The sequence below is a fragment of the Loxodonta africana genome, chromosome 13 (genome assembly GCF_030014295.1).
Source record: "Loxodonta africana isolate mLoxAfr1 chromosome 13, mLoxAfr1.hap2, whole genome shotgun sequence".
Taxonomy (NCBI): domain Eukaryota; kingdom Metazoa; phylum Chordata; class Mammalia; order Proboscidea; family Elephantidae; genus Loxodonta; species Loxodonta africana.
This window is the reverse complement of record NC_087354.1, coordinates 7,382,027-7,409,962: the sequence shown is the minus strand read 5'-3', so window position 1 is coordinate 7,409,962 and position 27,936 is coordinate 7,382,027. Positions and strand designations below refer to the sequence as shown.

The window sequence follows — 27,936 nt, the reverse complement described above, 5'->3', positions numbered from 1 at the left end:
TTCTTGAAGAAAAAGGTCCCCACTGCCCATTCATGCATCAGATAGCTGCTCTAGGAACATGGGCTGTCATCCATGTCAGTGTTGCGGAATGGGGGATGGTAGCTAGTTGGCAAATATGCCTCACCCAGAGAAGATCAGTAGCCTGTCCCTTTATCAAGCACCCGTCTGTTTGGCTTAAGTGTTCAGTCAGGTTCTGGAGTTCCATAATAGTTGGTTCCAATTGCTCTTTCCAGTTCAATTTTTCTTTAGGTGGAAAGGCAGTCCTCCAGAACTTCAAACGCCACCATATTTGTGTAATGTTATCTGTTCTAATAGTTTTTTACTGGTTTCCTTAGGATTATCTATATACAAGACCACGACATCTGCAGATATAGTATTTTTCCTTTCCCATATGGATGCCTTTTCTTGCTTAATTACATCCAGTGCAACCAAAGCAGCAAGAGTGAACTTGTCCCCTGTCTTAGTGGGGACGCGTTCAGTCTCTCGCTGTTAGGTGTGGGGTTAGCCAGGGATTTTTCACAGAGGCCCTTTGTCAGTCTGAGATATTATCTTCTATTCCTAATACGTTGAGTGTTTTTATCATGGGGGGAGGGTGTTGATTTCATCAAATGCTTTTTCTGTGTCTAGATGATCATCTGATTTTTATCCTTTATTCTATTGATGTGGTATATTACGTTAATGATTTCCAATGTTAAACCAACCTTGCATTCCCAGGATAGATTTCACATGGTCATGGTGTATAATCATTCGTATATATTGCTGGATTTGATTTGCTAGTATTTATATTACTCAGGGATTATCGCATCTATATCCATATGAGAATATGGTGTTATTTGTCAGACTTTGGTATCAGGGTAATACTGACCAAATTAAATGAGTTAGAAAGTGTTCCCTCCTCTTCGGCTTTTTAAGAGTTTGTAAAGAAATGATATTAATTTTTGTTCAAATGTTTGCTAGAATTCACCAGTGAAACCATCTCTGCGAGAAGTTTTAATGGCCAATTCTATCTCTTTATTTGTTATAGGTCAATTCAGATTTTCTACTTGTTTTTGAGTCAGTTCGGATATGTTGTGTCTTTCTAGCAATTTGTTCATTTCATCTTTGTTATCTAATTGATTGGTACACAGTTGTTCACAGTAATTCTTACAATTCTTCTTATATCTGTTAGGTCGATAGAAATTTCTCCTCTTTCATTTCTGATTTTAGTAATTTCAGAGTTTTTTTTGCTTGGTCAGTCTAGCTAAAGTTTGAAAGTTTTGTTGATCTTTTCAAAGAAACAACTTTTGGTTTTATTAATTTTCTTGTTTTCCTTTTACTTCATTTTTCAAATTAATTAATTATTTCTTTCCTTCTGCTTGCTTTGGGTTTCATTTGCTCTTCTTTTTCCAGTGTCTTAAGATGGAAGGTTGGGTTGTTGATTTGAGATCTTCTTTTTTTAATGTAGGCATTTGCAGGTATAAATTTTCCTCTGAGCACTCACTACTTTAGCTTCATCTCATAAGTTTTGGTATGTTGTATTTTCATTTTTATTCATATCAAAGTATTTTCTATTTCCTTGTAATTTCTTCTTTGACCCACTGGTCATTTAGTAGTGGTGTTTAATTTCTCTATACATGGGAATTTCCAAAATTCCTTTTTGTCGTTAATTTCCAATTTCACTCCCTGTGATCACAGAACATACTTTGTATGATTCCAGTCCATTTTGATTTATCGACACTTGTTTTATGACCAAACATATGGTCTATCCTAGAGAACGTTCCATGAGTACCTAGGAAGAATGTGTATTATGCTATTGTTGGGTGGAATATTCCATAGATGTTTGTTCTGCCCAGTTAGTTTATAGTTGAAAGAATCACTTCAATTCTTCTAACAGCAATGTAAATGCAGTACTTCTTCCTCTGACCCTAACCACCAGAACTAGGTCAGATTTCACAAGTCAAAGTGCACAGTCTTACAAACTGCCAAGTCTGCTAAAGATTTCAGATGCCAGAACAAGCTTGGGAGTCCCAGAACTCCTTCACCTCTGGCCTACTGGCACAAATTCAGGGTTTCTTATTGTCTTAGTTATGTAGTGTTGCTATAACAGAAATACCGCAAGTGGATGGCTTTAACAAACAGAAATTTATTCTCTCACAGTCTAGGAAGCCAGAAGTTCGAAATCAGGGTTCCAGTCTAGGGGACAGCTTTCTCTCTCTATCAGCTCTGGGGAAAGGTCCTTGTCATCAAACTTCCTCTGGTCTAGGAGCTTCTCAGTGCAGGAACCCTGGCTCCAAAGGACATACTCTGCTTCTGGTACTACATTCTTGGTGGTATGAGGTCCCCCTCTCTCTCTGCTTACTTCCCTTGTATATCTCAAGAGAGATTGACTCAAGATACAACCTAATCTTGTAGATTAAGTCCTGTCTCATTAACATAACTACCTCTAATCCTGCCTCATTAACATCAGAGAGGTAGGATTTACAACACCTAGGAAAATCACATCAGATCACAAAATGATAGACAATCACACAATACTGAGAATCATGGCCTAGCCAAGATGACACACATTCAATCCATAACACACACATCCCATCAGGAAGTCAACACTAAGTTCAGGTGTTCCCAGGGCCCCCTCATTTGTACCTGTTAGCTCCCACTACGTCCTTGAGTTCAATAATTTGAAGGAATGGCTCTCAGAGCTCAGGAAAGTGCTAAATTTAGGATTACAGTTTTATGAAAGCAAAATGATAGCCACGAAGAAATGCAAGAGGAGAAGTTCTGGGAGAGTTCCCAAAACAAAACTAACATGTCCAAAGGATGTGTTGTCCTCCCTCATACATTAATGTCTATCAACAACCAGTAAGCTCTTTGAGCTTCTATGTCCAGAGTTCTTATATTGGGGCTCCATTACATAAGCATGATGTACGTAGATCATTGTTCTTGTGACTGAATTCAACCTGCAGCCCCTTGAGGTTGGGCTGTTATCACATGATGGGTCTTTCTGGTTTGACCAGCCCCAATCCAATACTCACCTTATTCACATAAACCCTCAGATCTGGAGCCCTCATATATAACCAAGACTCCAATCACTGGGTAAATTCTAAGATTTTAGAGGTTACTTCTCAAGAATCAAGGCCAAAGACCAAATTCTTTGGGTAAAGCTAATTGAAAACCCCACAGTACTGTTCCAGTCTTGTATTTCCTTGATATCCTGCCTAGTCATTTAATCCATTACTGAAATTAGGGTATTGAAATCTCTGACTATTGCTGTTGAACTGTCTATTTCCTTCTTTATTCTCTTGGCTTTATGTTCACATATTTTTAGTGCATATTTGTTTATAATTGTTATGCCTTCCTGACAGATTGACCCTTTTGTCATTATTAAATGTCTCCAAAAATTTTTTTTTTTTAGCTCTAGTAACATTTTTTGTTTAACAGTCTATTTTGTCTGATGTTAGCATATCCACTCCAGCTTTTGTTGCTTTGAATCCACTTACGATTACATCTTTTTTCATCTTTTTATTTTCAACCCATCTTTTATTCTAAAGTGTTCTTCCTATAGAGAGCCTATAGTTGGATCTTGTTTTGTTATCCAGCCTGACAATCTCTGCCCTTTGACTGAATTGTTTAATCCACAGACATTGAGTAATATTATTGATACATTTTAATTTATGTCAATCATTCTTTTTGTTTTCTATATGTCTCAAGTCTTTTTGTTTTTTATTCCTTGTTAATTACTTTCTTTGCCATTGGATGAATATTTTCTTGTGTAACAATTTAATTCCTTTACTGATTTCTTCACTACACTCTTTATGAGTTATTTTCCTAGTAGTTGGCTCTAAGCCTTACCATATACATCTTAACTTATCAGAATTCACTTCAAATTTGTACTAACTTAATTCCAGTGGTATATAGAAATGTTACTCCTTTATAACTCTATTCTATCTTCCTCCTTCTTGTGCTGTTATTATTACATCTATATATAATAAACTCCACAATGCATTGCTATAATTATCACCTTATATAATTTTGTGTCTATTAAATAAGCTGAGAAAAAAAGGAAAGTATATATTTATAGTTTGTTATATTTATCATGTTATTTACCAGGCACCCTTTCTAACATTCTTATTGTAACATTCTCATTCTTATTTTAAATAGTTTATTGAATACACATGTTATTATATTTGGTTGCTTACATGCATTTTATTGATAGTGAGGTTTAACATTATTGTAATAAATGTACTTTCCTGTGTATGAACGGACAGGTATCCTACCTATATGGAATTTTATATCATTTTTATCAGTTAGAAGGAATTCTTTATATATTATAGGTTTAATAAATGTTATATCTGATTGAGATACTTTTGCCATTTTATTTTTTATTGTACAAAATTAACCTTTGGAATTTTTATTGCTTCAAACTTTAGAAATGCCTTATCTTTCTAAGATCTGATAAAAATTCTATTTTTTTAAGTTTTTTGTAGATAAAACCAACCTGTTGTTGTCAAGTTGATTCCAACTCATAGCAACCCTATAGACAGAGTAGAACTGCCCCATAGGGTTTCCAAGGCTGTAATCTTTACGGGAGCAGACTGCCACATCTTTCTCCCATGGAATGGCTGGTGGGTTCGGACTGTTGACCTTTTAGTTAGCAGCCAAGCGTTTAACCCATGCTCCCTTTTTGTAGATAAGCCAACTGTAATAAAGATAAAGACTCCATTTTCAAGTTTGACTGCTGACAGCCTTCAAGTCCCCACTCCTCCCTTTTCCCCTCTGCTCTAACTCTCGCCTACACGCTTCATTCCCAGAGCTGTGCATCCTTTGTGCTCTCTGTCCTTCTGCATAGGCAGAAATTTCAAACCGCAAAAGCCCCAGCATGAGTGTGGAAACCCCTACCTGGACCCACCTCCTAACCACAAATAACCCAAAGTCTCCCTCACTCTTGTTTCACTCCAGACCAAACCAGAGCCCTTCTCCTTAGGAAATTCATTTGCTATTTACTGTATAATAAACTTTATTTCACATTACTTGGTGCCCATGTTTCATTTGTCCTGATATTCATAATAAAATACCAACTGACAAGTTTTGCCTAATGATGTTTTGAAATAACTTGCAAGGGCATTGGGAAGACTCTCTAGTGTCTAGGAAGTTTTCCAGAAAAGAGGCCACAAGAGTGACTCATTAATATCCATGAATAAGTTACAATTTGAAACATACTATAAAGCAAATTTCTTAAGAGAGGGTTAATAATACACAGAACTAAGTTTGAAAGGATAAAATTAAATCATATAGACTGGAATATTAAACATCTATCTTCAAGTACAGTTTTACTTTTATTATTTAACAGAAAGGTTAAAATAAAAAAATTTTTAATATCTAAACTGTACATTAAATACTAAAACACAAAATCCAAGCTCTCACCCAAATGGCACTCCGAGGGCACCCAAGGGAGTCACCAGGACTGTGGGGACCGCCGTATAAGCCAAGAAATTTCCAATCTGGCCAACAGCCACTGTCAAGAGAATCACAAGGATATCATTTGCAATCATAAATTTATGTTTTAGCATTGATCACAGGGTTTAATTTTGCAAGGCTCTGATTTAAAAAGGTTAAGTCTTTACCGTTAGTTGTGAGGATGCAAATCTGGGACATCATTTATATGTTTAACAATTGAGATGGCAGAGGAAGCAGACCCAGCAGCTTCACTAGTCAAAGTACTTGGGTAAGTGGTTTTCAGCCATCTACGAAAATTCCTACTATAACCAACGGTGTTGCAACACAGGAACACATTTCCATTTTCTCCTTAACACAGATTGGTTTTAAGACTGGTCACACAGAGCTTCCCGTATGCCTTCTCAAAGGGTTTCACCCCTTCAGGCGGGCCAGGACCTATTCCAGGATAAGCAGTCAGGCCACAATGACACACTGCCGTGCATCCAAGGAAAGCACTATTGTCCACACAGGTCTGCATCAGGGGCTTCACAGAGAGGACAGCCTAAAGACAAGCACTTCAGTGAAAGAACTCAACATTTACTGGACAATTCCTTGCCTAAAAACCAATACATGACACACAAACCTCATGACATTTCCGAAATGTCTGATACATTTTCCTTTATTTATTTAAACTTGATTATGTATTTTTACATTATAACACATAACCTTTCACCTGGTACTTAAGTTGAATCAAGAAACCCTCCTTTATAAAACCAATTTTGTTGAACACAAGTAGGCAGATTGACACTTAGAATTTCACCAAATGTCAAATAGCCCAACTACAGGCAAGTAAGCTGCAGCTGTTTCTTCCAAGAAATTCTTCTCATTTCTTCACCCCAGGACAATTCGATCTAGACTGGATTCAGAACTTATTGCAGGCTGTAGGAGCCTCCTGCCTCCTCCCTCCACTACCTCCCATCGTCCTTGTCCTCATCCTACACTGTTCCATCCCACTCTCTTCCAACCAGGGGAAAGAGGCTTGGAGGAGACAGAGCAAAGACAGCCACTCTGCAGGAGGTGGGGGAGAAGGGGCATCAGGGATGACATACCTGACCCTGGGAAAATGTAGAATTACACTACCTTCCAAAGAATGGGCCATGCTCAGCCTACCCACCTCCAGCCCTGTGCAGACAGAATGACTGATCTTAAGAAAGAAAAAGAAGCAACTCCTCAACCTACAGGGTACTTACTTGCAATTGTACCAGCCCACCACACAATGTCTGTTAAATACGAAGTACCTATAAAAGAGAGATAAAAATGGATATACTGTTAGGAAACTACAAAATATTTACAAACTACATGTAAACTAAAATTGAAAGAATGATGAATGTCATAATGTTTATTTTCCCTATAAAGAATCTTTAAATTATCCTAAAGAGCTGCATGAGAAGCCATTTACAGTGACCAAGTAAAGATATTTTTTGCAACACAAAGGCCAGCTCAAACAAATAAAACCTTTATAAATTCATTGTCTTTGGCTCAATAAGCCATTCTAGAGAAAAAATATTCTTTGAAATGAGGTTTTACGTTGGTCTCAAGTGAGAGTTTGTCTTTAAAGTCCAACTCTCATGCATTTACTATACCTATTATAATTTTTTTTTTAATTTATACGATAAGTTTACGGATAGGGTTCAATGACTGGCTGCTTACAGAGATTACTCCTCTTTCATAATTTAGAACCCCTTTGATGTGGCTCCTTTTTCAACAACTGGGGTGCCAGACCCTTACATTCACCATTGCTTTTCCATCTGACACAATACTTCACGTGTATCTTCTCAGGCTACCCTCACACGTCCCTGGGCAGTGGGCAGGCAGAGGACAGGAGTTGCCCAGGCCTCCCCATCACACCAGTCCCTCTTCCTGCCCTGTTTGACAGGCACCTACAGAGAAAGGGTCTCCCAGTCTTTGAGACATATGTTTGTTCTTCTTCAGGTATGTCAAAATGCTCCTAGTCTGAGACATTCTATTACTGCAGGTTAAAGTACCTATTTCTAATTGAATGTTTTAATTCTCAGTAGTAGACCTTCAGTAATGGGGTATAATGAACATAGGAATCCAACCTGCTTACTGAAGGAGCAGAGAGATAGGTATTACAATAAAAAAAAAAAAAAAATACGTGCCTAAAAAATGAAATGGGGCCAATGAATAAACGTAGAGGAATTATAAAGTGAAAACATTACCATCTGGCAACATCACAATAAAAACCGAGTTAGGTAAGAATCACCAATGGATACCAACACAAGGGGACGAAAGTTTGTTAAAGAACAGGATTATGACATAGTCTAAACAAAGCACCTCCATAAACTATTTACTAATTATAAAGGGGAAAAGTCACCTTCACAGTGGTGAAGCCTAGCAGACACCACCTTAACCCAGTAGTTAAAGCATTACTAGTAATGACACAAACTGACATCATGTGCTTCCTGAGAGGATGTACTGAAAAGGACAAAGCATCACATCTGTGATATTCCTGCCAAAATGAAAGCGGAAACAGATAAAACCGAGCTATAAAATAATCTATAAATTAACTGGCCTGTATTCTTCAGAAATGGCAAGATAGTTAAAGGCAAAGTAAGCCTGAAGAACTATTCCAGATTAAAGGAAATTAGATACATGAGGACTAATTGCAACACAAGATATTAGTTGGAAAAAACCAAACACACTGCCCTTAATTCGAATCTGACTCATAACGACCCTAGAGGACAAAGTAGAACTTCCCCCATAGGGTTTCCAAGGCTGTACATCTTTACAGAAGCAGACTATCACATCTTTCTCCTGTGAAGCAGCTGGTGGGTTCGAACTGCTGATCTTTTGCTTAGCAGCCAAGCATTTTAACCACTGTGTCACCAGGGTTCCTAGGTTGGAAAAAGGGTGCTATAAAGGACAGTATTGGGACGATTGACATTTGAATATGGACTGACGTAGATAAAAGATTAACAAAACATCTTCTATTTCTACATGAGAATTTGATCTATAGTTCTCTTTCTGGCTCTAGAAAGCAGATAGCCATGTTGCCAGGTGTTATAAATTATTTTAAAAAAAAAAAAAGACCTCTGTGTATTGGTCCCAAGTTGTTTACTTCTTCATAGCAAGCTGAGGCCTGTTAGCCCAAAAAACCCTACCGGCACCAAACTCAAAAATTTGGACACAATTGTTTTAAAAATAGCTCAAATAATCGGATTTTGAGCAACTTACAGCCAGCCCGTTTTATGTAACCCATGAAACTGCGCCCAACATCTGTCAGCCATAGATAAGATGAAGTGCTATAGTTATGAGGACCTCAAGGTGCAGCTGTGTTGGAGTCTTCTGACCTGGAGACTCCCAACCATGTGTCTGGAGAACATCGCAGAAGATGCACATAAGGCCCCCCACCCTTTCCCGGAGGTTTTCATGCCCTCTTCCCCTTCTGGTGGCTCCTTATACAATTTGCCTCTGGAAGACCTCCTGAGGGTGTCAACGTGTTGACACCAATAAATGGCCTGTTGTACAACAATATCTCATGATATCTTTTTTCTTGATTTGCCTGAATTCCCTCAAACTCACTACACCAGACACCACTTATGGTAAAAATAATTAATGACAGCCAAATGGCACCCGGACTGGAGGACGATAAACACTGGTGTAGATCCCAAGACTTTGGGCTCCCGAATGCACTGATTCAGAACAGGTGTCTCCTGTGGGGCATGGAAGCTCTGTCTCTGTGACAATTACCCTGTGGGGCCACAACACTTCTAAGGTAGGGCAGCTGTGGTACCTGCCTGCTGCAGCTGTCTTGTGTCCTTCTGAGTAAATGTGATGTGAAGGTGGCTCATGGTGTCCAGTGAGTCAGAAAGTTTAGCTAAGCCTCAGAAGGCCCCTGGTGGTCACTGCAGAACTGTTATCAGCTACTAGTACTAAAACACAGTGCAGGGTAATGCTATTCAGCTATACGCATCCCGTCCTAATGGAGTCAGCTTTGCTTTTCCCCGAAGCATGCTGGGGATGAACTCGGGATGGACTCGGGCTAAGGTACAAGACCAAGAATGGTGTGACTGGGCCAGCAGCCAAGGCCAAGGAACGCCTCAGCAACAAGAATAAAAACAACTGGGACTGGACGTGAAATCCCTGGGAACGCTGGCTGCCCAAGGACTTACGAAGAAAAACAATAAGCCTTAGTCCCAGCTGGAACAGAATATAAGTCTATGGCCCCCGCTAGGTGGTTATGGAGTGCTAAACTAGTCCAGCCACCACCCTAGGCCAACTGTCCCATAAGTAAGCTCCCCAATACACCGTATGTCATGATCACTGGTTCCGGAGTCTTTCATCAGTCTCTTGGAGCTGTGGCCGATTTTGGGTCCAGCAGCCACCGGTTTGTTACACAACAACTGGGAAGCCAGTCAGGAGACCAAGGAAACCTCCATGAGTGCTGGACATATGGCAGGGAGAGGGACCTTGACAGGAGGAATCCCGGGATGGCTCCTGTCCTCCATGTGGGGGCGGGGGAGAAGATATCTTGGATAACTAGAGCCCACTGAGTGAGTACAGGGATGCCCTGAAAACATCTAAGGGCATTAAGGATGTGCTGCATCAGTTGAAGACCCCAAAGCAAAAGCCAGATTGTCGTGACGCGGCAGCAGTGTGGGGTAGCTCCTTCTGGCAGCCTTGAGAGGGGTGTCCAAAGCACAGCTAGCTGCTAGGGCCCATATTAGGCAGCTGGAAGCAGAGCTGCCACTTGAGAAGGACTTGCGTGCAGCACATTCCTCCTCCACTGAAATATTAGCATCCCATTTGTGGGAGCAAGAGGTGTCTGAGGGGGAAATGCCAGGCTTGCCAGCAAGGCTCAGCTAATTCAGTCAGTAGAGCATGAGACTGGAGATAGGTGGAGGGGATAAGCAGGTCCCTGGCAATGAGAATACCCTGTAACACCCAGTACCAAGCAAGAGTTAAAACAGCAGCGAAAAAAAAAAAAAAAGGATTAAAAAGCCCTTCAAGATATCTTGTGTTGAGCAAGCCTGAAGAGACCTCAGAGGCCCTCTCTGGAATTCTCTGATAGCGGCCCCTGCCAAGATAACCAAACAGCAATACAGTTGCAGCTGCCATCTTACTGGGAAAACCAAAATATGAGGGCCCGCCTCCAGGTTACCAGGCAACTGGGCTGGACCCATGCTTGCACTTGGTACGGTGGAGCTGTGGCTCCATAAATGACTGAGGACTTTGCCAACCTTTCCCAGATCTTCTTTCAGAAGTAATTAAGGCTGAGGATTAAGCCTAGGTCCCTCTGTCACCAGGGAGGAGCAAGGGCCTTATGCAACAATTAAAGTTCAATGGGGTAAACTTTTGGGACCGAGGTCACTATCATTGAGACACTTGCCCAAGCCTGACTATGGATAAGTCCCTTTGGGGCCCCTATAAATCCTGATTGTATGTACTGAGGATGTTGATGTATTAATGCACAACTTTATAGATTTTTGCCTCCAAGTCCTGATGGGAATTGCTGCAGTTATGGCCATTTTGAGAGGGGCACATGGAAACTGTGACGTAGGCTGTAGCTAATAGACTGGCCATTCAATCTGGCCACTGACAACTCCAGGACTGACATTATAAAGCCAGCCCTATGGAGATGAGACATCTGGAAAAAACAAAAACAAAATCAGTTCTGCTTCTGATAAGCTTTTGTTCCCTGTGTGGACAGTCATCAGAAAAGCCCCGATGCCGAGAGTGGAAAAAACCAATGAGCAGACCAGTCTTACCAGCTGACTGCAGAGGCTGAAGCATTGTCTGCTTCAGAGCAAAGAGCTGTGCAATCGACCACCTCCTGAATTTAAGAGAGGATCATCCACGGAGATTCACACACCATCCTAGACTGGGCCTACACGCATGGACTGCCACTGTCATCAGAAAATGCCAGAGAGCACAGGAAGGTGACCTGCCTACAAGACCCTGGACAAGGCTAAAACCTGTGCAGGGACCAATTCCTGAGCCAACAGGCCAGGGCGATCTTGGGAGGTAAATCATATCAGGGCCTTTTATCCTATACAGAGTCTTCCACTGAATCTTGAATGAACTCTTCACATTCTTTATCACCCCAAGCCATAGGGACAATTGAGCACTTCAATGGATAGGTTTAAATGTCTGATGGAAGGAGACAAGACAATCCCAGCCTGGACCATGCATCTCAGGCAAGGTGTCTGCGGTCTCAATGCAGCAGTTTCCTGCAAGGGGATTTCTTATTTGTGCCGTATATTTGATCAAACTGTCTATTCTACAAAATGTTTCTCTGGCAAATAATTGTTCCTGACAAAAGATCTGGGTTCTCTCAGAGGTCACTGCCTTAACACTAGGACAGACAGCCTGGGTGGCTATACCCAGGCAACCCTCACCTCAAGGGCCATGGAATAAATTGGGAGGCATTGGACACTTATCATTTTGGGCTTGACTTGGCTAGCAATTTCTCCAGCATCCCTCTACACCCAGACAGCCAGGACCAGTTTGCCTTCAGTTGGGAGGTAAGACAGTGGACCTTCATTGTGCTCCCACAGGGTACCTGCATAGCCCCACCATATGCCATGGTATGGTTGCCACTGACCTCAAGCAGTGGACTCCCCCTGCCGAGGTGGCCGTATTCCACTATAGTGGTGATGTCAAGCTGACCTCTGATTTGTTTGCTTCTTTGCAGACTGGGTCCAGGTGCTGCCGGGTTGTTATGCAACACACTTATTAAAATTCATTAATGTGATAATCACACAGTAGCTATTTAAGGAAATGTCCTTATACGCCCAAAACGTACGTTGAATATTTAAGAGTAAAAAGCCACGAATTGCTTCCAAAATGCTGGCATGAGGAGCCGTGAGGACCCATACCCCAGCAAAACAACCATAATGTGAAAAAATTATTTTAAAAAATATTTTAAGTCTCATAAATTGTCCTAAAGGTGTACAGCAAATGAAGAAAACATTTACTCAAGAAACCTTATTTAATCTCAGTAAAAATAGCTGGAGTCCGTAGCACCTGCTCTCTAAGCCACTGCGTCCCAACCTGCTGCAGGTCAGCTTGACAGAAGCCCCATTTCAGGCTGCTGTGTTCCAGAAGAGACACCCTCTTCTCTCAGTTCCCAATTATTACAAAGGGCAGGCTGCCAGCATTTCTCATCTCTTGAAACCCTGAATTGCAGAGACTATACTCCTAGTGAGTGTGGCCAAGAGGTTGAAGGCTCATTCCTTTTCTCTACCCAACCCCTACTCATAGAGTGGAGGCTCTACCCTAGGTGTGACAGCCAAGAATACTGAGGCCCCAATAGCCCTCACCCAAGCTTGCTTATAGGGTGGAGGTTCCATACCTGGAGAGGTAAGCCTAAAACACCAGAAACTACCATGCAGGACCTACACAGTGGGTCCTGACAACAGAGTATCAGGGCATACAGGATTATTCTCAAGCCCTAAAACTGAGTGGAATTTGCCCTGCTGGGTTTCAGACTTCCTTAGGACCTGTGACCCGTTTTTCCTTCCAATTTTTCCCTTTTGGAATAGAAATGTCTAGCCTATGTCTGTTCCACCAATGTATTTTGGAAGTAGGTAACTTGTTTCCTAGGTTTCACAGATCCACAGATGGAGAGAAATATTTCCCCAGGATGGATCATACCCACAGTCTCACTCATATCTGACTTAAATGATTTAGAAGATGAAACTGGGGACTTTTTGAGTTGATAATATTTAGATAAGATTTTGAATGTAGAGTTAATGGTGGATTGGGTTAAGACCTTTGGGTATGTTGGGATAAGATGGCTATATTTTGCACACGGGAAGGACGCAAATTTTGGAAGGCCAGAGGGCAGACTATTATGGGTTAATTTGTGTCCCTAATAAGATATGTTCAAGTCTTAAGCTGCAGTACCTGTAAGTGTGACCTTACTTGGAAATAACATTCGTATTTGTTTTTTATTTGACAATACCCAACCACAAAGCCAAAGCAGGGGCTCACAAATTATGCCCAGAGAGGCAGGCCATAAGAACAGAGAGCTCTGAAGCTCTCCCCAAAGGAACTCATTTTATTTCCAAGATAATGCAGGAAAGCTCAAGCTGAAGGAGACTCAAAAACAAAGGAGATTTTGGGGATAAACAATTAAGAGAAGGCTGGTAGCTGTGTGACAGTAACAAGCTAAACCACAGGCCAGCTGGGTTGCGAGAGAGAACCAGGGAAAGAGACAGTAAAGAAGGGCCCTACTGTGGTCAGAACAAACCTCAAAGACTGGACTCAACAATTACACCTAACCAAATTTAATTGGCTAAAACTGTGGGCAATGTATGCTCCAGAGTATTGTCAAAGATAATAGTAAATCAACTAGCAACTAGCGAAGCCTCAGAGATGGGTGCGATACCAAATGAGGCAGATAGCTTAACAGAGAGATCAAGGAAAGAAACAAAGAGTCGGACACGAACATACATATGCACACCTATGTTCACTGTAGCATTAGTCACAGTTGCAAAAAAATGAAAACAACCTAAGCGCCCTTCAAAGGATGAATAGGTAAGTAAAATGTGGAACACACATACAACGGAATGCTATGCAACCATAAAGAACATTGATGAGTCCACAAAACATAACATGGATGAACCTGGAGGACATAATGATAAGTGAAATAAGTCAGTCACATAAGAACAAATATTGAATGATACCACTTTTATAAGAAGACAAGAATAGATATATATACAGAAACCAATGTTCACTCGTGGTTGCCAGAGATGGGTGGGTGGGTGGGTGGAGGGACAATACTCTTTAGATTGTAGATATTTATTTTTGGTAATGGGAAAGTAGAATCAAATGTGCACGTAATGAGCACAACTGGACCAAAGTAAATGATGCCACTAAGACATACATGAAAGGATGTTTTGCTAAAGAAAACAACAAATATAATGTGACAACACCAAAAATAACAACAAAAAGTGTATTGTCACAAACATAGTTATATAGGTATACGTGTGTACCAGTAGGTATAGGTATGTATATATGTATGCAGAGATAAGAGAATCTATATGTATGTGGTGTTACTCTCATGGTCAAAAAGAACATTCCAAGATTTATCCTGAAGTACAATGTTGTCAGCAAGAGGATAATATCCATATGCCTACAAGGAAGACCAGTTAATACAACTACTATTCAAATTTATGCACCAACCACTAAAGCCAAAGAGGAAGACACTGAAGATTTTTATCAACTTCTGCAATCAGGATACATTGATAATTACTGGTGATTTGGAATGCATAAGTTCGAAACACATAAGGAACAGTAGTTGAAAAATAAGGCATTAGAGATAGAAACAACATCAGAGATCGCATGACAGAATTCTGCAAGACCAATGATTTCTTCACTGCAAATACCTTTTTGTAATACAATAAACAGCTTTTTTTTTTTATACATGTGGACTTCACCGGATAAAATACATAGGAATCAAATTGACTGCATCTGTGGAAAGGGACAACGGAAAAGCTCAATATCATCAGAACAAGGCCAGGGGCTGACTACACAACAGACCATCAATTCCTCATGTGCAAGTTCAAGTTGAAGCTGAAGAAAATTAGAACAAATCCACAAGAGCCAAAGTAAGACCCTGAATATATCATCTCAAGAATTTGGAGACCATCTCAAGAATCGATTGGATAAATAGCATTGAGCATTAATGACTGAAGACCAAACGAGCTGTGGAAAGACATCAAGGATATCATACATGAAGAATGCAAGAGGTCATTAAAAAGACAGGAAAAAAAGAAAAGATCAAAATGGATGTCAGAAGAGACTCTGAAACTTGCTCTTGAATGTAGAGCAGGTAAGCAAAAGGAAGAAATGATGAGGTAAAAGAACTGAAGATTTCAAAGGGCGGCTCGAGAAGATAAAGTATTATAATGAAATGTGCAAAGACCTGGAGACAGAAAATCAAAAGGGAAGAACACACTTGACATTTCTCAGAGTGAAAGAACTGAAGAAAAAATTCAAGTCTTGGGTTGCATTACTGAAGGATTCTACCCAGAAAATATTCAACTACACATAAAGCATCAAAAGAAGATGGAAGGAATACACAGAGTCACTATACCAAAAAGAACTCGTCGACATTCAACCACTTCAGGAGGTAACGTATGATCAAGACTGATGGTGCTGAAGGAAGAGGTTCAAGCTACACTGAAGGCATGGGTAAAAAGCAAGTCTCCAGAAATTGATGGAATACCACCTGATATGTTTCAACAAACAGATGTGGTGCTGGAAGTGCTCACTGGTCTAAGCCAAAAAATTTGGGAGACCAATCAACTGACAGAGATCCATATTTGTGCCCATTCCAAAGAAAAATGACCCAACAGAATGTGGAAATTACCAAACAATACCATTAATACCATACACGAGTAAAATTTTGCTGAAAATCATTCAAAAGCAGTTGCAACAGTACATCCACAGGGAACTGCCAGAAATTCAAGCCGGATTCAGAAAAGGACGTGGAACAACGGATATCATTGATGATGTCAGTTGAAATCTTGGCTGAAAGCAGAGAATACCAAAAAAATGTTTACCTGTGACTATGCAAAGGCTTCAACTTTGTGTACCATAACAAATTATGGATAATATTTCGAAGAATAGGAATTCCAGAACACTTATAAATGTGCTCATGAAGAATCTGTACACATAGACAGAGGCAGTCATTTGAATGGAACAAGCATTTAAAATCAGGAAAGGTGTGTGTCAGGGTTGTATCCTTTCACCATACTTTTACAGTCTGTATGCTCAGCAAATAATCTAAGAAGCTGGACTATATGAAGAAGAACGTGGCATCGGGATCTGAGGAAGTCTCATTAACAACCTGCATTATGCAGATAACACAACCTTGCTTGCTGAAAGTGAAGAGGACTTGAAGCACTTATTGATGAAGATCAAAGATCATAGCCTTCAGCATGGATTACACCTCAACATAAAACAAAAGTCCTCACAATTGGACCAATAAGCAACATCATGATAAACGAAGATTGAAATTTTCAAGGATTCCATTTTACTAGGATCCACAATCAATACCCATGAAGCTGTAGTGAAAATACCAAACAAAAACATTGTATTGGGCAAATTTGCTGCAAAAGACCTCTTTAAAGTGTTAAAAAGCAAAGACGTCACTTTGAGGACTAAGGTGTGCCTGACCAGTCCCTGGAGAAGAACATCATGCTTGGTAAAGCAGTCAAACTAAAAAACCAAACCTACCACCATCGAGTCTATTCTGACTCATAGTGAGCCCATAGGGTTTCCAAGGCTGTAAATCTTTACAGAAGCAGACTGCCACATCTTTCTCCAGTAGAACCCCTGGTGGTTTCGAACCGCCAACTTTTCGATTAGCATTAGATGACTTTACCCACTGTGCCATCAGAGCTCCTTAAAGGTAGACGGTCATCAAAAAAGAGGAAGACCCTCATGGAGTAGCAGGGGTGGGGGCCTGGGACCATGGCTTCAGGGGACATCTAGGTCAATTGGCATAACAAAGTTTATTAAGAAAACGTTCTGCATCCCACTTTGGCGAGTGGTGTCTGGGGTCTTAAAAGCTAGTAAGTAGCCATCTAAGATGCATCAATTGGTCCCAACCCACCTAGAACAAAGGAGAATGAAAACCACCAAAGATGCAAGGAAAATAAGAGCCCAAAAGACAGAAAGGGCCACATAAACCAGAGACTGCATCAGCCTGAGACTGGAAGAACTAGATGGTGCCCCACTGACACCAATGACTGCCCTGACAGGGAACACAACAGAGAGGCCCTGATGAAGCAGGAGAAAAGTGGGATGCAGAACTCAAATTCTAGTAAAAAGACCAGACTTAATAGTTTGACTGAGACTGGAGGGACCCCACCAGACATGACCCCCGGACTCTCTGTTAGCCAAAACGAAAACCATTCCCAAAGCCAACTCTTCAAAGATTAGACTGGACTATAAGACATAAAATGGATACTAGTGAACAGTGTGCTTCTTAGCTCAAGTAAACACATGAGACTAAGTGGGCAGCTCCTGTCCGGAGGTGAGATGAGAAGGCAGAGCGGGAAAGGAGATGGCTGAATGGATACGGGAAATACAGGGTGGAGAAGAGTGTTTTGTCACATTATAGGGAGAGCAACCAGGGTCACGTAACAAAGTGTGTTTAAGTTTCTGTATGAGAAACTGACTTGAACTGTAGACCTTCACTTAAAGCACAATTAAAAGAAAAAGAAAAAAAAGAGGAAGACCTTCAACGAGATGGATCGACACAGTGGCTGCAACAATGGGCTCAAGCATAGCACAGATTGTGAGGATGGCAAAGGACCAGGCAGTGTTTCGTTCTGTTGTACACAGGGTAGCTATGAGTCGGAATCAACTCAGTGGCACCTAACAACAACAACACTGGTAGCCAGGCACCACCTAGTTCTTCTGGTCTCATGGCAAAGGAGGCAGTTGTTCGAGTAGGCAGATAGCCACACACACCATATCCTCTGCCTATTCCTGACTCTCCTTCTTCCTCTGCTGCTCCAGGTGAGCAGAAATCAATTGTGCCCTGGATGGCTGCTTGCAAGCTTTTAAGACTCTAAGCCTCAAACCAAGGAACCAAATCCCATCAAGTCTCTGGTTGTACATAAGCAGCCTCAGCACCTACTCTTTTTTGTTGTTGTTGTAAATATGTCTATCACACAGTATCTGCTGATTAAACTTTTTACAAGTGTACAATTTATTGATGGCCCTTACAATAATTGACTCTGCAACCATACCCCTAATCAGTTTGATTTTGCCATCACTGTAAACTGGAACTCAGTACTCCATAAGCAATAACCCTCCCTTTCCCCCTCTCTTCCATTCCTGGTAGCCACTAATAAACTCGGTCTCTATACAGTTGCCTTTTCTTATTTTTTTTTTATATAAGTGAGATCATACAATATTTGTCCTCTTGTGATTGACTTATTTCACACAGCATAATGTCTTCAAGCTCTATCCATACTGTAGCATGTATCAAGACTTATTTCTCCTACTCGCTGAGTAGTTTCCCATTGTATGTATGTGCCACATTTTGCTTACCCATTCATCTGTTGATGAGCATTTAGGTTGTTTCCACCTTTTGGCTATTGTGAGTAGTACGAGTCTCTTTTTGTGTCTTTGCCTTCAAGTCTTTTGGGTATATACCTAGGAGTGGAATTTCTGAGTCATACGGTAGTTCTACTTTTAGTTTTTTGAGGAAATGTCACACTGTTTTCCACGATTGTCACATTTTGCGTTCCTACCAGCAATGGATAAAGTTCCAATTTCACCACATCCTCGCCAACAGGTTTTCTTTTTTTTTTATTTTAGCCATCCTAAACAAAAACCAAACCCGTTGCCATCAAGTCGATTCCAACTCATAGCAACCCTGTAGGACACAGTAGAACTGCCCCATAAGGTTTCCAGGGAGCACCTGGTGGATTGAAACTGCTCACCTTTTGGTTAGTAGCTATAGCTCTTAACCACTATGTCATCAGAGTTTCCTTAGCCATTCTAGTGGGAGCAAAATGGTTATCTCATTGTGGTTTTGATTTGCATTTTCTCTCTGATGGCTAATGACCTTGAGTATCTTCTCATGCGTTTGGTGGACATTTGAATGCCCTCTTTGGTGAAATGGTTATTCGAGTCCTTTGCCCATTTTATGATTACATGTTTTCATTAATGGATGTTTGCAGCTATTTCTTCTCATTTTGAGTCACGTCACATCAGCAAATAATGGTCTCAAAAGCTTGACTCCAGCCATGTCATTAAAGTCATTTGTACTTTGAGGAGGCAGCTCTTTCCCAGTCATATTTTTCCTTCCAACCTAAGGGGCTCATCTTCTGCTACTGTATCAGACAATGTTCAGCTGCTACTCATAAGGTTTTCACTGGTCATCATTTCAGAACTAGATCGCCAGGTCCTTCTTCCTAGTATGTCTTGGTCTGGAAGCTCTGCTGAAACCTGTCCACCAAGGGTGGCCCTGCTGGATTTGAAATAACGGTGGCATAGCTTCCAGTGTCACAGCAAGTCACAAGCCACCAAACTATGACAAAATGACAGATGAGTGGTGGTGAAACAACAGTAAGAACAACCACAAAATATATGCACGTATATATATGCATGCATATAGGCATATATGTGCATAGGTATGTGTGTGATATATATACGTGTGTGTATTCATATGTATATGCATGTGATTTTATGCACATATATTCATAAATATAATAAAGCACATAGGGGGCACAGTTACAGATACTTTTTAGACATAAGCAAATACCTCACAGGATTGGTTTACTAGGTTTGAAGGCTTAGGACCATAGTCTCATGGGATAACTCAGTCAACGGGCATAATATAATTCAGAAGGTTTACGTTCTACATCCTAATTTGATGAGTAGTGTCTGGAGTCTTAAATGCTTGGGAGTTGCCACCTAAGATGCAAGTATTAGTCTCTATTTGTCCAGGGCAAGACAGAAAGAAGACAAAGACTCAAAGAAGAAACGAGTCTACAGGACAAATAGTCTACACAAACCGCAGCATCATCTACCCTGAGACCAGAAGAAGCAGACTCTGCTGGTTCCATTTATCACTGCCAGCTGTTCTAATTGGGGCCACAATAGATGGACCCTGATAGAATGGAAGAAAAATGTGGACAAGAACCCCAAATTCCTTAGGAAAAAAACCAGACATACTGGCCTGGTTGATACTTGAGGACTCCCAGAGACTAGGGCTCTGAGATACTCTTCAAACATTGAACCAAAACTAGCCTGAGGTCACCTTGCAGCTAAATAACAAATTGGCTCAAAATATAATGAATATCACCCATAAGCACTATGTGCTCCATTAAAAAATCATCCATATAGGACCAAATGGTCAACAATGACTTTAAAACAAAGATGAGACTGTAAAGGGGGAAAAAAACTAGATTAATGGAAACAAAATTCAGAAAAAAAATATTGAGAATGTTCACACCTTGTGAAGAATATAACCAAAATCATTAAATAAGTTGTACAGAAATTATTTAATAGGAACCTAAACTGCTGTGTAAACCTTCACCAAAAACACAATAAAATATTAATTAAAAAAAAAGACTCAAGAAAGAAAAGTCTAGATAGACCTATAACAACAGCTTGAATTTGTAATAAAAAAAAAATTCTCACAAAGAAAAGTTCATGGACAGATGCCTTCACTGGTGAATTCTACCAAATGTTTAAAGAAAAATTAATACTAAATCTTTGCAAACTCTTCCAAAAATAGAAGCAACAATTCCCCAAATCTTTCTATGAGTCCAGAATTACCCTGGTACTAACACCAAGAACAGTACAAGAAAATTACAGACCTTAATTCACACCACATCATACAAACAGGATACTTTCCCCCTAAGATCAGGAACAAGACAAGGATATCTGCTCTCATCACTTCTACCTACTCAGCATTGTACCAGAGGTTCCAGCCAAAGAAAGACAAAGAAACAAGAGGCATTCAGATTGGAAAGGAAGAAGTCAAACTGTACCTATTGGCAGACGACATGATCTTATGTATAGAAAGTCCACTAAAAAACTATTAAAACCAGTAAAAAAAATTCAGCACAACTGCAGGATACAAGATCCATAAATAAAAATCAGTTGTATTTCTATGTACTTTCAATGAACAACCAAAAAATAAAACTTTGAAAACAATTCTGAATACAATAGCATCAAAACAAAATACTGAGAAATAAATTTAACAAAATAAACGCAACTTATGCTCTGAAAATTATAAACCATTGTTGGAAGAAATTTAAAAAGACCAAAGTAAACAGACATTCCATATTCACGGATCAAAAAGAATCAATATGGCTAATATTGCAATACTCCTCAGGTTGACTCAAATCCCAGCTGACTTCTTTGAAGAAGATGGTAAATTGGTCCTAAGACTCATACAAAAATGCAAGAGAAACAAAACAGCCGAACAATATAAAAAAGAAAAAGTTGGAGGACACACTTCCCGATGTCAAAATTTACTACACATCTACAAGAACACACAGATCAGTGAATGTAATTCAGAGTTTAGATAGAAAGCCTCACATTTACGGTCAATTACATTTCCCCAAGGGTGCCAGCCCTAATAATTGTAACTCTAACCCCAGCATTAACGTGGAATTTGGTAGAATTTACCAGTAAAGCTATTTTGGCCTGGGCTTTTCTCCTTCTTCTTCTTTTTTCTTTCTTTGTAATTGTATAACTCTGCAAGTGTCCATGAATGAAGCGAGCTTGCTGATTAATCTTCTCTCCTCTCTTATGTCACACTTTTTTTCTTGTGGTAAAATATACATAACAAAAAAAAATTGCCATTTTAACCATTTTTAAATGTACAATTCAGTGACATTAATTTCATTCACCATGTTGTGCAACTGTTACCAATATTAATTTTCAAATGTCTCTCATTCCCCTAAACAGAAACTCGGTAAGTAATAACTCCCCATTTCCGTCTGCCCCAGCCTCTGGTAATCACTAACAAGCTTTTATCTCTCCATTTGCCCATTTTAGATACTTCATATAAGTGGGGTCATACTTGAAAGATTTATATTCAACCTCTTGTGTCTTAATTATTCAGCTCAGCATGTTTTCAAGGTTTATTCATGTGGCAGCATGTATCAGAATTTCATTTCTCCTCATTATTGAATTTCACTGTATATCACATTTTGTATATCCATTCACCCGATGGGCACTCGAGTTGTTCTACCTTTTGACTGTTGTGAAAGCTGCAATGAACATTGGTGCACTAGTATCTGAGTCCTTGATTTCAGTTCTTTTGGGTATATACCTAGGAATAGTATGGCTGAGTCATATGGCAATTCTCTTTAAATTGAGGACCTACCAAAATGTTTTTCAGAGGCTGAACCATCTTCCATTTCCACCAGCAAACCATGGCAGTTTCAGCTTCTCCATATCCCCTTCTTGGCATGGGCTCTTCCTTGGGGGGTACGAGGAGATGGGTAGTTGTATTTGTTTCTAAATCACGAATTCACTCACTTTACTTGTTACATGTTTATTCAACTTTTCCATTTCTTTTCTGTCAGTTTCACTAGTTTGTGTCTTTCTAGGAATTTGTCCTTTCATCTAGGTTATCTAATTTTTGTTCATAATATTCCTTTATAATTATTTTTATTTCTCTAAGATTTCTATTAATACCTTTCATTTTTTATTTTAGTAATTGAGCTTTCTTTTTTGCTTCAGTTTGTCAATCTTTGGTTTTATTTTCCCCATTGCTGCTCTATTTTCTGTTTCATTTATATTCACTCTCATGTTTATCATTTTCTTTCTTCTGCTCGTTTTGGGTTTAGTTTGCTCTCTTTTTTTCCAGTATCTTAAGGTGAAAGATTAGGATGCTGATTGAGTCCTTATTTTTTTAAATATAAGCATTTACAGCTATAAATCCTCCGAACACTGTACTAGCTGCATCCCGTAAGTTTTAGTAGTTTTTATTTCATTTATCTGAAAGAATTTTCTAACTTATCTTGTGATTTATTCTTTAAAAAACAAAAAACCAAACCCACTGCCGTCGAGTCGATTCCGACTCATAGCGACCCCATAGGACAGAGTAGAACTGCCCCACAGAGTTTCCAAGGAGCACCTGGTGGATTTGAACTGCCAACCTCTTGGTTAGCACCCATAGCACTTAACTACTACACTACCAGGGTTTCCTTCTTCTTTAATCTATTGGTTATTTAGTAGTGACTTGTTTAATGTCCACATATTTATGAATTTCCTAAAATTTCCTCTGTTGTTTATTTCGAATATAATTCCATTGTACTTACATATTTTGTATGATTTTAATCCTTTTCAATGTACTGACGCTTAATTTTATAGCCTAGCTTATGATCTGTTTTGGAGACTGTCTCATGCGCCCTTGAGAATGCGCATCTGATGTTTTTTGGGGGAGTGTTCCATAGGCGTCTACTAGCTCTATGTTGTATATAGTCTTGTTCAAATGTTCTATTTCTTTGCTGACCTTATAATTTTTTTAGGCCAAAAGTAGAATGTAAAAGTCCCCAACTATTATATTAAAATGTCTATTTCTTTTTTATTATTAATTTTTATTGTGCTTTAAGTGAAAAAAAAAGTTTACAAATCAGGTCAGTCTCTCATATAAAAATTTACATACACCTTGCTATATACTCATAATTGCTCTTTCTCTAATGAGACAGCACAGTTCTTCCCTCCACTCTCTCTCCTCACGTCAATTTGGGTAACTTCTGGCCCCCTCTACCCTGTCATCTCCCCTCCAGGCAGGAGATGCCAACCTAGTCTCATGTGTCTCCAGTATCATTTTCCATCCCATATTCCAGTCCAATCCCTGTCTGAAGAGTTGGCCTTGGGAATGGTTCCTGTCTTCGAGTAACACAACGTCTGGGGAACATGGCCTCTGGGGTCCTTCTACTCCCAGTCTGACCATTAAGTCTGGTCTTCTTAAGAAAATTTGGGGTCTGCATCCCACTGCTCTCCTGCTCCCCAAGGGGTTCTCTGTTGTGTTCCCCGTCAGGGCAGTCATCGGTTGTGCCCGGGCACCATCTAGTTCTTCTGGTCTCTGGCTGATGTAGTCTCTGGTTTATGTGGTCTCTTCTGTCTCTTAGGCTTATAATTACCTTGTGTCTTTTGTGTTCATTCTTCCTTGCTCCAGGTGAGCAACTGATGCATCTTAGATGGCGGCTTGCTAGCGTTTAAGACACCAAATGACACTTTCAAAAGTGGGATGCAGAATGTTTCCTTAATATGGCAATTGACTTAGATGTCCCCTGAAACCATGGTCCTCAAACCCCCGCCCCTACTATGCTGGCCTTTGAAGTGTTCAGTTAATTCAGGAAACTGCTTTTGGTTTAGTCCAGTTGTGCTGACCTCTCCTGTATTGTGTATAGTCTTTCCTTTCACCTAAAATAAAACTTATCTACTATCCAATTAGTGAATACTCCTCCCCCCCGCCTCGTAACCATCAAAGAATATTTTCTTCTCTGTTTAAGCTATGTCCCCAGTTCTTATAATAGTGGTCTTATACAATATTTGTCCTTTTGCAACTAATTTCACTCAGCATCATGCCTTCCAGATTCCTCCATGTTATGAAATGTTTCATGGATTCATCATTGTTATTTATCGATGCGTAGTATTCCATTTTGTGAACATGCCATATTTTATCTATCCATTCATCTATTGATGGGCACCTTGGTTGCTTCCAACTTTTTGCTATTGTAAACAGTGCTGCAATGAACATGGGTGTGCATATATCTGTTCATGTAAAGGCTCTTATTTCTCTAGGATATATTCCAAGAAGTGGGATTTGTGGATCGTTTGGTAGTTCTAGTTCTAGCTTTTTAAGGAAGTGCCAAAATGATTTCCAAAGTGGTTGCACCATTTTACATTCCCACCAGCAGTGTGTAAGTGTTCCAGTCTCTCCACAAACTCTCCAACATTTATTATTTTGTGTCTTTTGGATTAATGCCAGCCTTGTTGGAGTGAGATGGAATCTCATTGTAGTTTTGATTTGCATTTCTCTAATGGCTAATGATAGTGAGCATTTCCTCATGTATCTATTAGCTACCTGAATGTCTTCTTTAGTGAAGTGCCTGTTCATATCCTTTGCCCATTTTTAAATTGTGGTATTTGTCTTTTTGTAGTTGAGTTTTAGCAAAATCATGTAGATTTTAGAGATCAGGTGCTGACAGTAAATGTCATAGCTAAAAACTTTTTCCCAGTCTGTGGGTAGTCTTTTTACCCTTTTGAGGAGTCTCTGGATGAGCATAGGTATTTCATTTTTAAGAGCTCCCAGTTATATGGTTTCTCTTCTGCATTCTTAATAATGTTTTGTATACTGTTTATGCCACGTATTAGGGCTCTTAACATTGTCCTTATTTTTTTTCCATGATCTTTATTGTTTTAGATTTTATGTCTAGATCTTTGATCCACTTGGAGTTAGTTTTTGTGCATGGTGTGAGGTATGGGTCTTGTTTCATTTTTTTGCAGATCGATAGCCAGTTATGCCAGCACCATTTGTTAAAAAGACTATCTTTTCCCCAATTAACTGACCTTGGGCCTTCCTCAAATATCAGCTGCTCATATGTGGATGGATTTATACCTGGATTCTCAATTCTGTTCCATTGGTCCATGTATCTGTTGTTGTACCAGTGCCAGGCTGTTTTGACTACTGTGGCGGTGTAATAGGTTCTAAAATCAGGTAGAGTGAGGCCTCCCACTTTGTTCTTCCTTTTCAGTAATGCTTTACTTACCTGGAGCCTCTTTCCCTTCCATACGAAGTTGGTGATTTGTTTCTCCATCTCATTAAAAAATGTCATTGGGTTTTGGATCAGAACTGCATTGTATCTATAGATGGTTTTTGGTAGAACACATTTTTACAATGTTAAGTCTTCCTATCCATGAGCAAGGTATGTTTTTCCACTTATGTAGGTCTCTTTTGGTTTCTTCCTGTAGCGTCTTGTAGTTTTCTTTGTATAGGTCTTTTACGTCCCTGGTAAGATTTATTCATAAGTATTTTATCTTCTTGGGGGCTACTGTAAATGGTACTGATTTGGTGATTTCCTCTTTGATGTTCTTTTTATTGGTGTAGAGGAATCCAACTGATCTTTGTATGTTTATCTTCTATCCTGATGCTTTGCTAAAGTCTTCTATTAGTTTCAGTAGTTTTTTTGAGGATTCTTTAGGGTTTTCTGTGTATAAGATCATGCCATCTGCACATAGAGATACTTTTACTTCTGCCTTACCAATCTGGATCCCCTTTATTTCTTTATCTAGCCTAATTGCTCTGGCTAGGACCTCCAGCACAATGTTGAATAAGAGTGGTGATAAGGGGCATCCTTGTCTGGTTCCCATTCTCAAGGGGAATGCTTTCAGGCTCTCTCCATTTAGGATGATGTTGGCTGTTGGCTATGTATAAATGCCCTTTATTAAGTCAAGGAATTTTCCTTTTGTTCCTATTTTGCTGAGAGTTTTTATCATGAATGGGTGTTGGACTTTGTCAAATGCCTTTTCTGCATCAATTGATAAAATCATGCAGTCCTTGTCTTTTGTTTTATTTATATGATGGATTACATTGTTTTTCTAATGTTGAACCATTCCTGCACAAACCAAAAAAAAAAAAACCAAACCCAGTGCCGTCGAGTCAACTCCAACTCATAGTGACCCTATAGGACAGAGTAGAACTGCCCCATAGAGTTTCCAAGGAGCACCTGGCAGATTCAAACTGCCAGCCCTTTGGTTAGCAGCCGTACACTTAACCGCTACGCCACCAGGGTTTCCTGCATACCTGGTATGAATCTCACTTGGTCATGGTGAATTATTTTTTTGATATGTTGTTGAATTCTATTTCTAGAATTTTGTTGAAGATTTTTGCATCTAAGTTAAAGAAAGACATAGGTCTGTAATTTTCTTTTTTTGTGATGTCTTTACCTGGTTTTGGTATCAGGGATATGCTGGCTTCATAGAATGAGTTTGGGAGTATTTTGTCTTTTTCTATGCTCTGAAATACCTTTAGTATTAGTGGTGTTACCTCTTCTCTGAAAGTCTGGTAGAACTCTGCAGTGAAGCCGTCAGGGCCAAGGCTTTTTTGGGGAGGGGAGTTTTTTGATTACCTTTTCAATCCCTTTTTTTTTTATGGGTCTATTTAGTTGTTCTACCTCTGTTGGTGTTAGTTTAGGTAGGTAGTGTGTTTCTAGAAATTCATCCATTTCTTCTAGGTTTTCAAATTTGTTAGAGTACAATTTTTCCTAGTAATCTGATACGATTCTTTTCATTTCAGTTGGGTCTGTGTGATATCACCCATCTCATTTCTTATTTGGGTTACTTGTTTCCTGTTTTTCTTCTGTCAGTCTGTCCAATAGTTTATCAATTTTGCTAATTTTTTCAAAGAACGAGCTTTTGGTCTTAACTCTTTCAATTGTTTTTCTGTTCTCTAATTCATTTAATTCTGCTCTAATTTTTATTATTTGCTTTCTTCTGGTGCCTGAGGGTTTCTTTTGGTGTTCTCTTCCTATTTGTTCAAGTTATAGGGACAGTTCTTTGATTTTGGCCCTTTCTTCTTTTTGTATGTGTGCATTTATTGATACAAATTGACCTCTGAGCACTGCTTTCGCTGTGTCCCAAAGGTTCTGATAGGATATGTTTTCACTCATTGGATTCTATGAATTTCTTTATTCCATCCCTAATGTCTTCTATATCCCAGGCATCTTTGAGCAGGGTATTGTTCAGTTTCCATGCATTTGATTTCTTTTCCCTGGTTTTTCTGTTATTGGTTTCTACTTTTATGACCTTATGGTCTGAGAGGGTGCTCTGTAATATTTCGATGTTTTGGATTCTGCTAAGGCTTGCTTTATGACCTAATATGTGGTCTATTCTAAAGAAAGTCCCACGTGCACTAGAAAAGAAAGTATACGTGGCTGCTGTTGGGTGGAGTGTTCTGTACATGTCTATGCGGTCAAGTTGGTTGACTGTGGCATTTAGATC

The 27,936-nt window shown here is 39.6% G+C and overlaps 1 protein-coding gene across 5 annotated transcripts in view; it reads right to left on the bottom strand.

Moving 5' to 3' along the window:
• NIPA1 (NIPA magnesium transporter 1) overlaps window positions 1-27,936 on the bottom strand; it is a 100,230-nt gene that overhangs the window by 42,696 nt on the left and 29,598 nt on the right. For 2 of the 5 annotated variants that reach the window (XM_064296209.1, XM_064296210.1), the window contains exons 3-5: window positions 18,508-18,612; window positions 6,663-6,710; window positions 5,401-5,491 (exon numbers count right to left, since the gene is read on the bottom strand). In XM_064296209.1, coding sequence (XP_064152279.1) covers window positions 5,401-5,491; window positions 6,663-6,710; window positions 18,508-18,511 — 143 coding nt within the window. In that variant the 5' untranslated portion in view covers window positions 18,512-18,612. Of the gene's footprint in view, window positions 1-5,400; window positions 5,492-5,600; window positions 6,626-6,662; window positions 6,711-18,507; window positions 18,613-27,936 lie in introns of those variants that run through there. The other 3 variants (XM_064296208.1, XM_064296211.1, XM_023539693.2) reach the window with 2 other exon arrangements.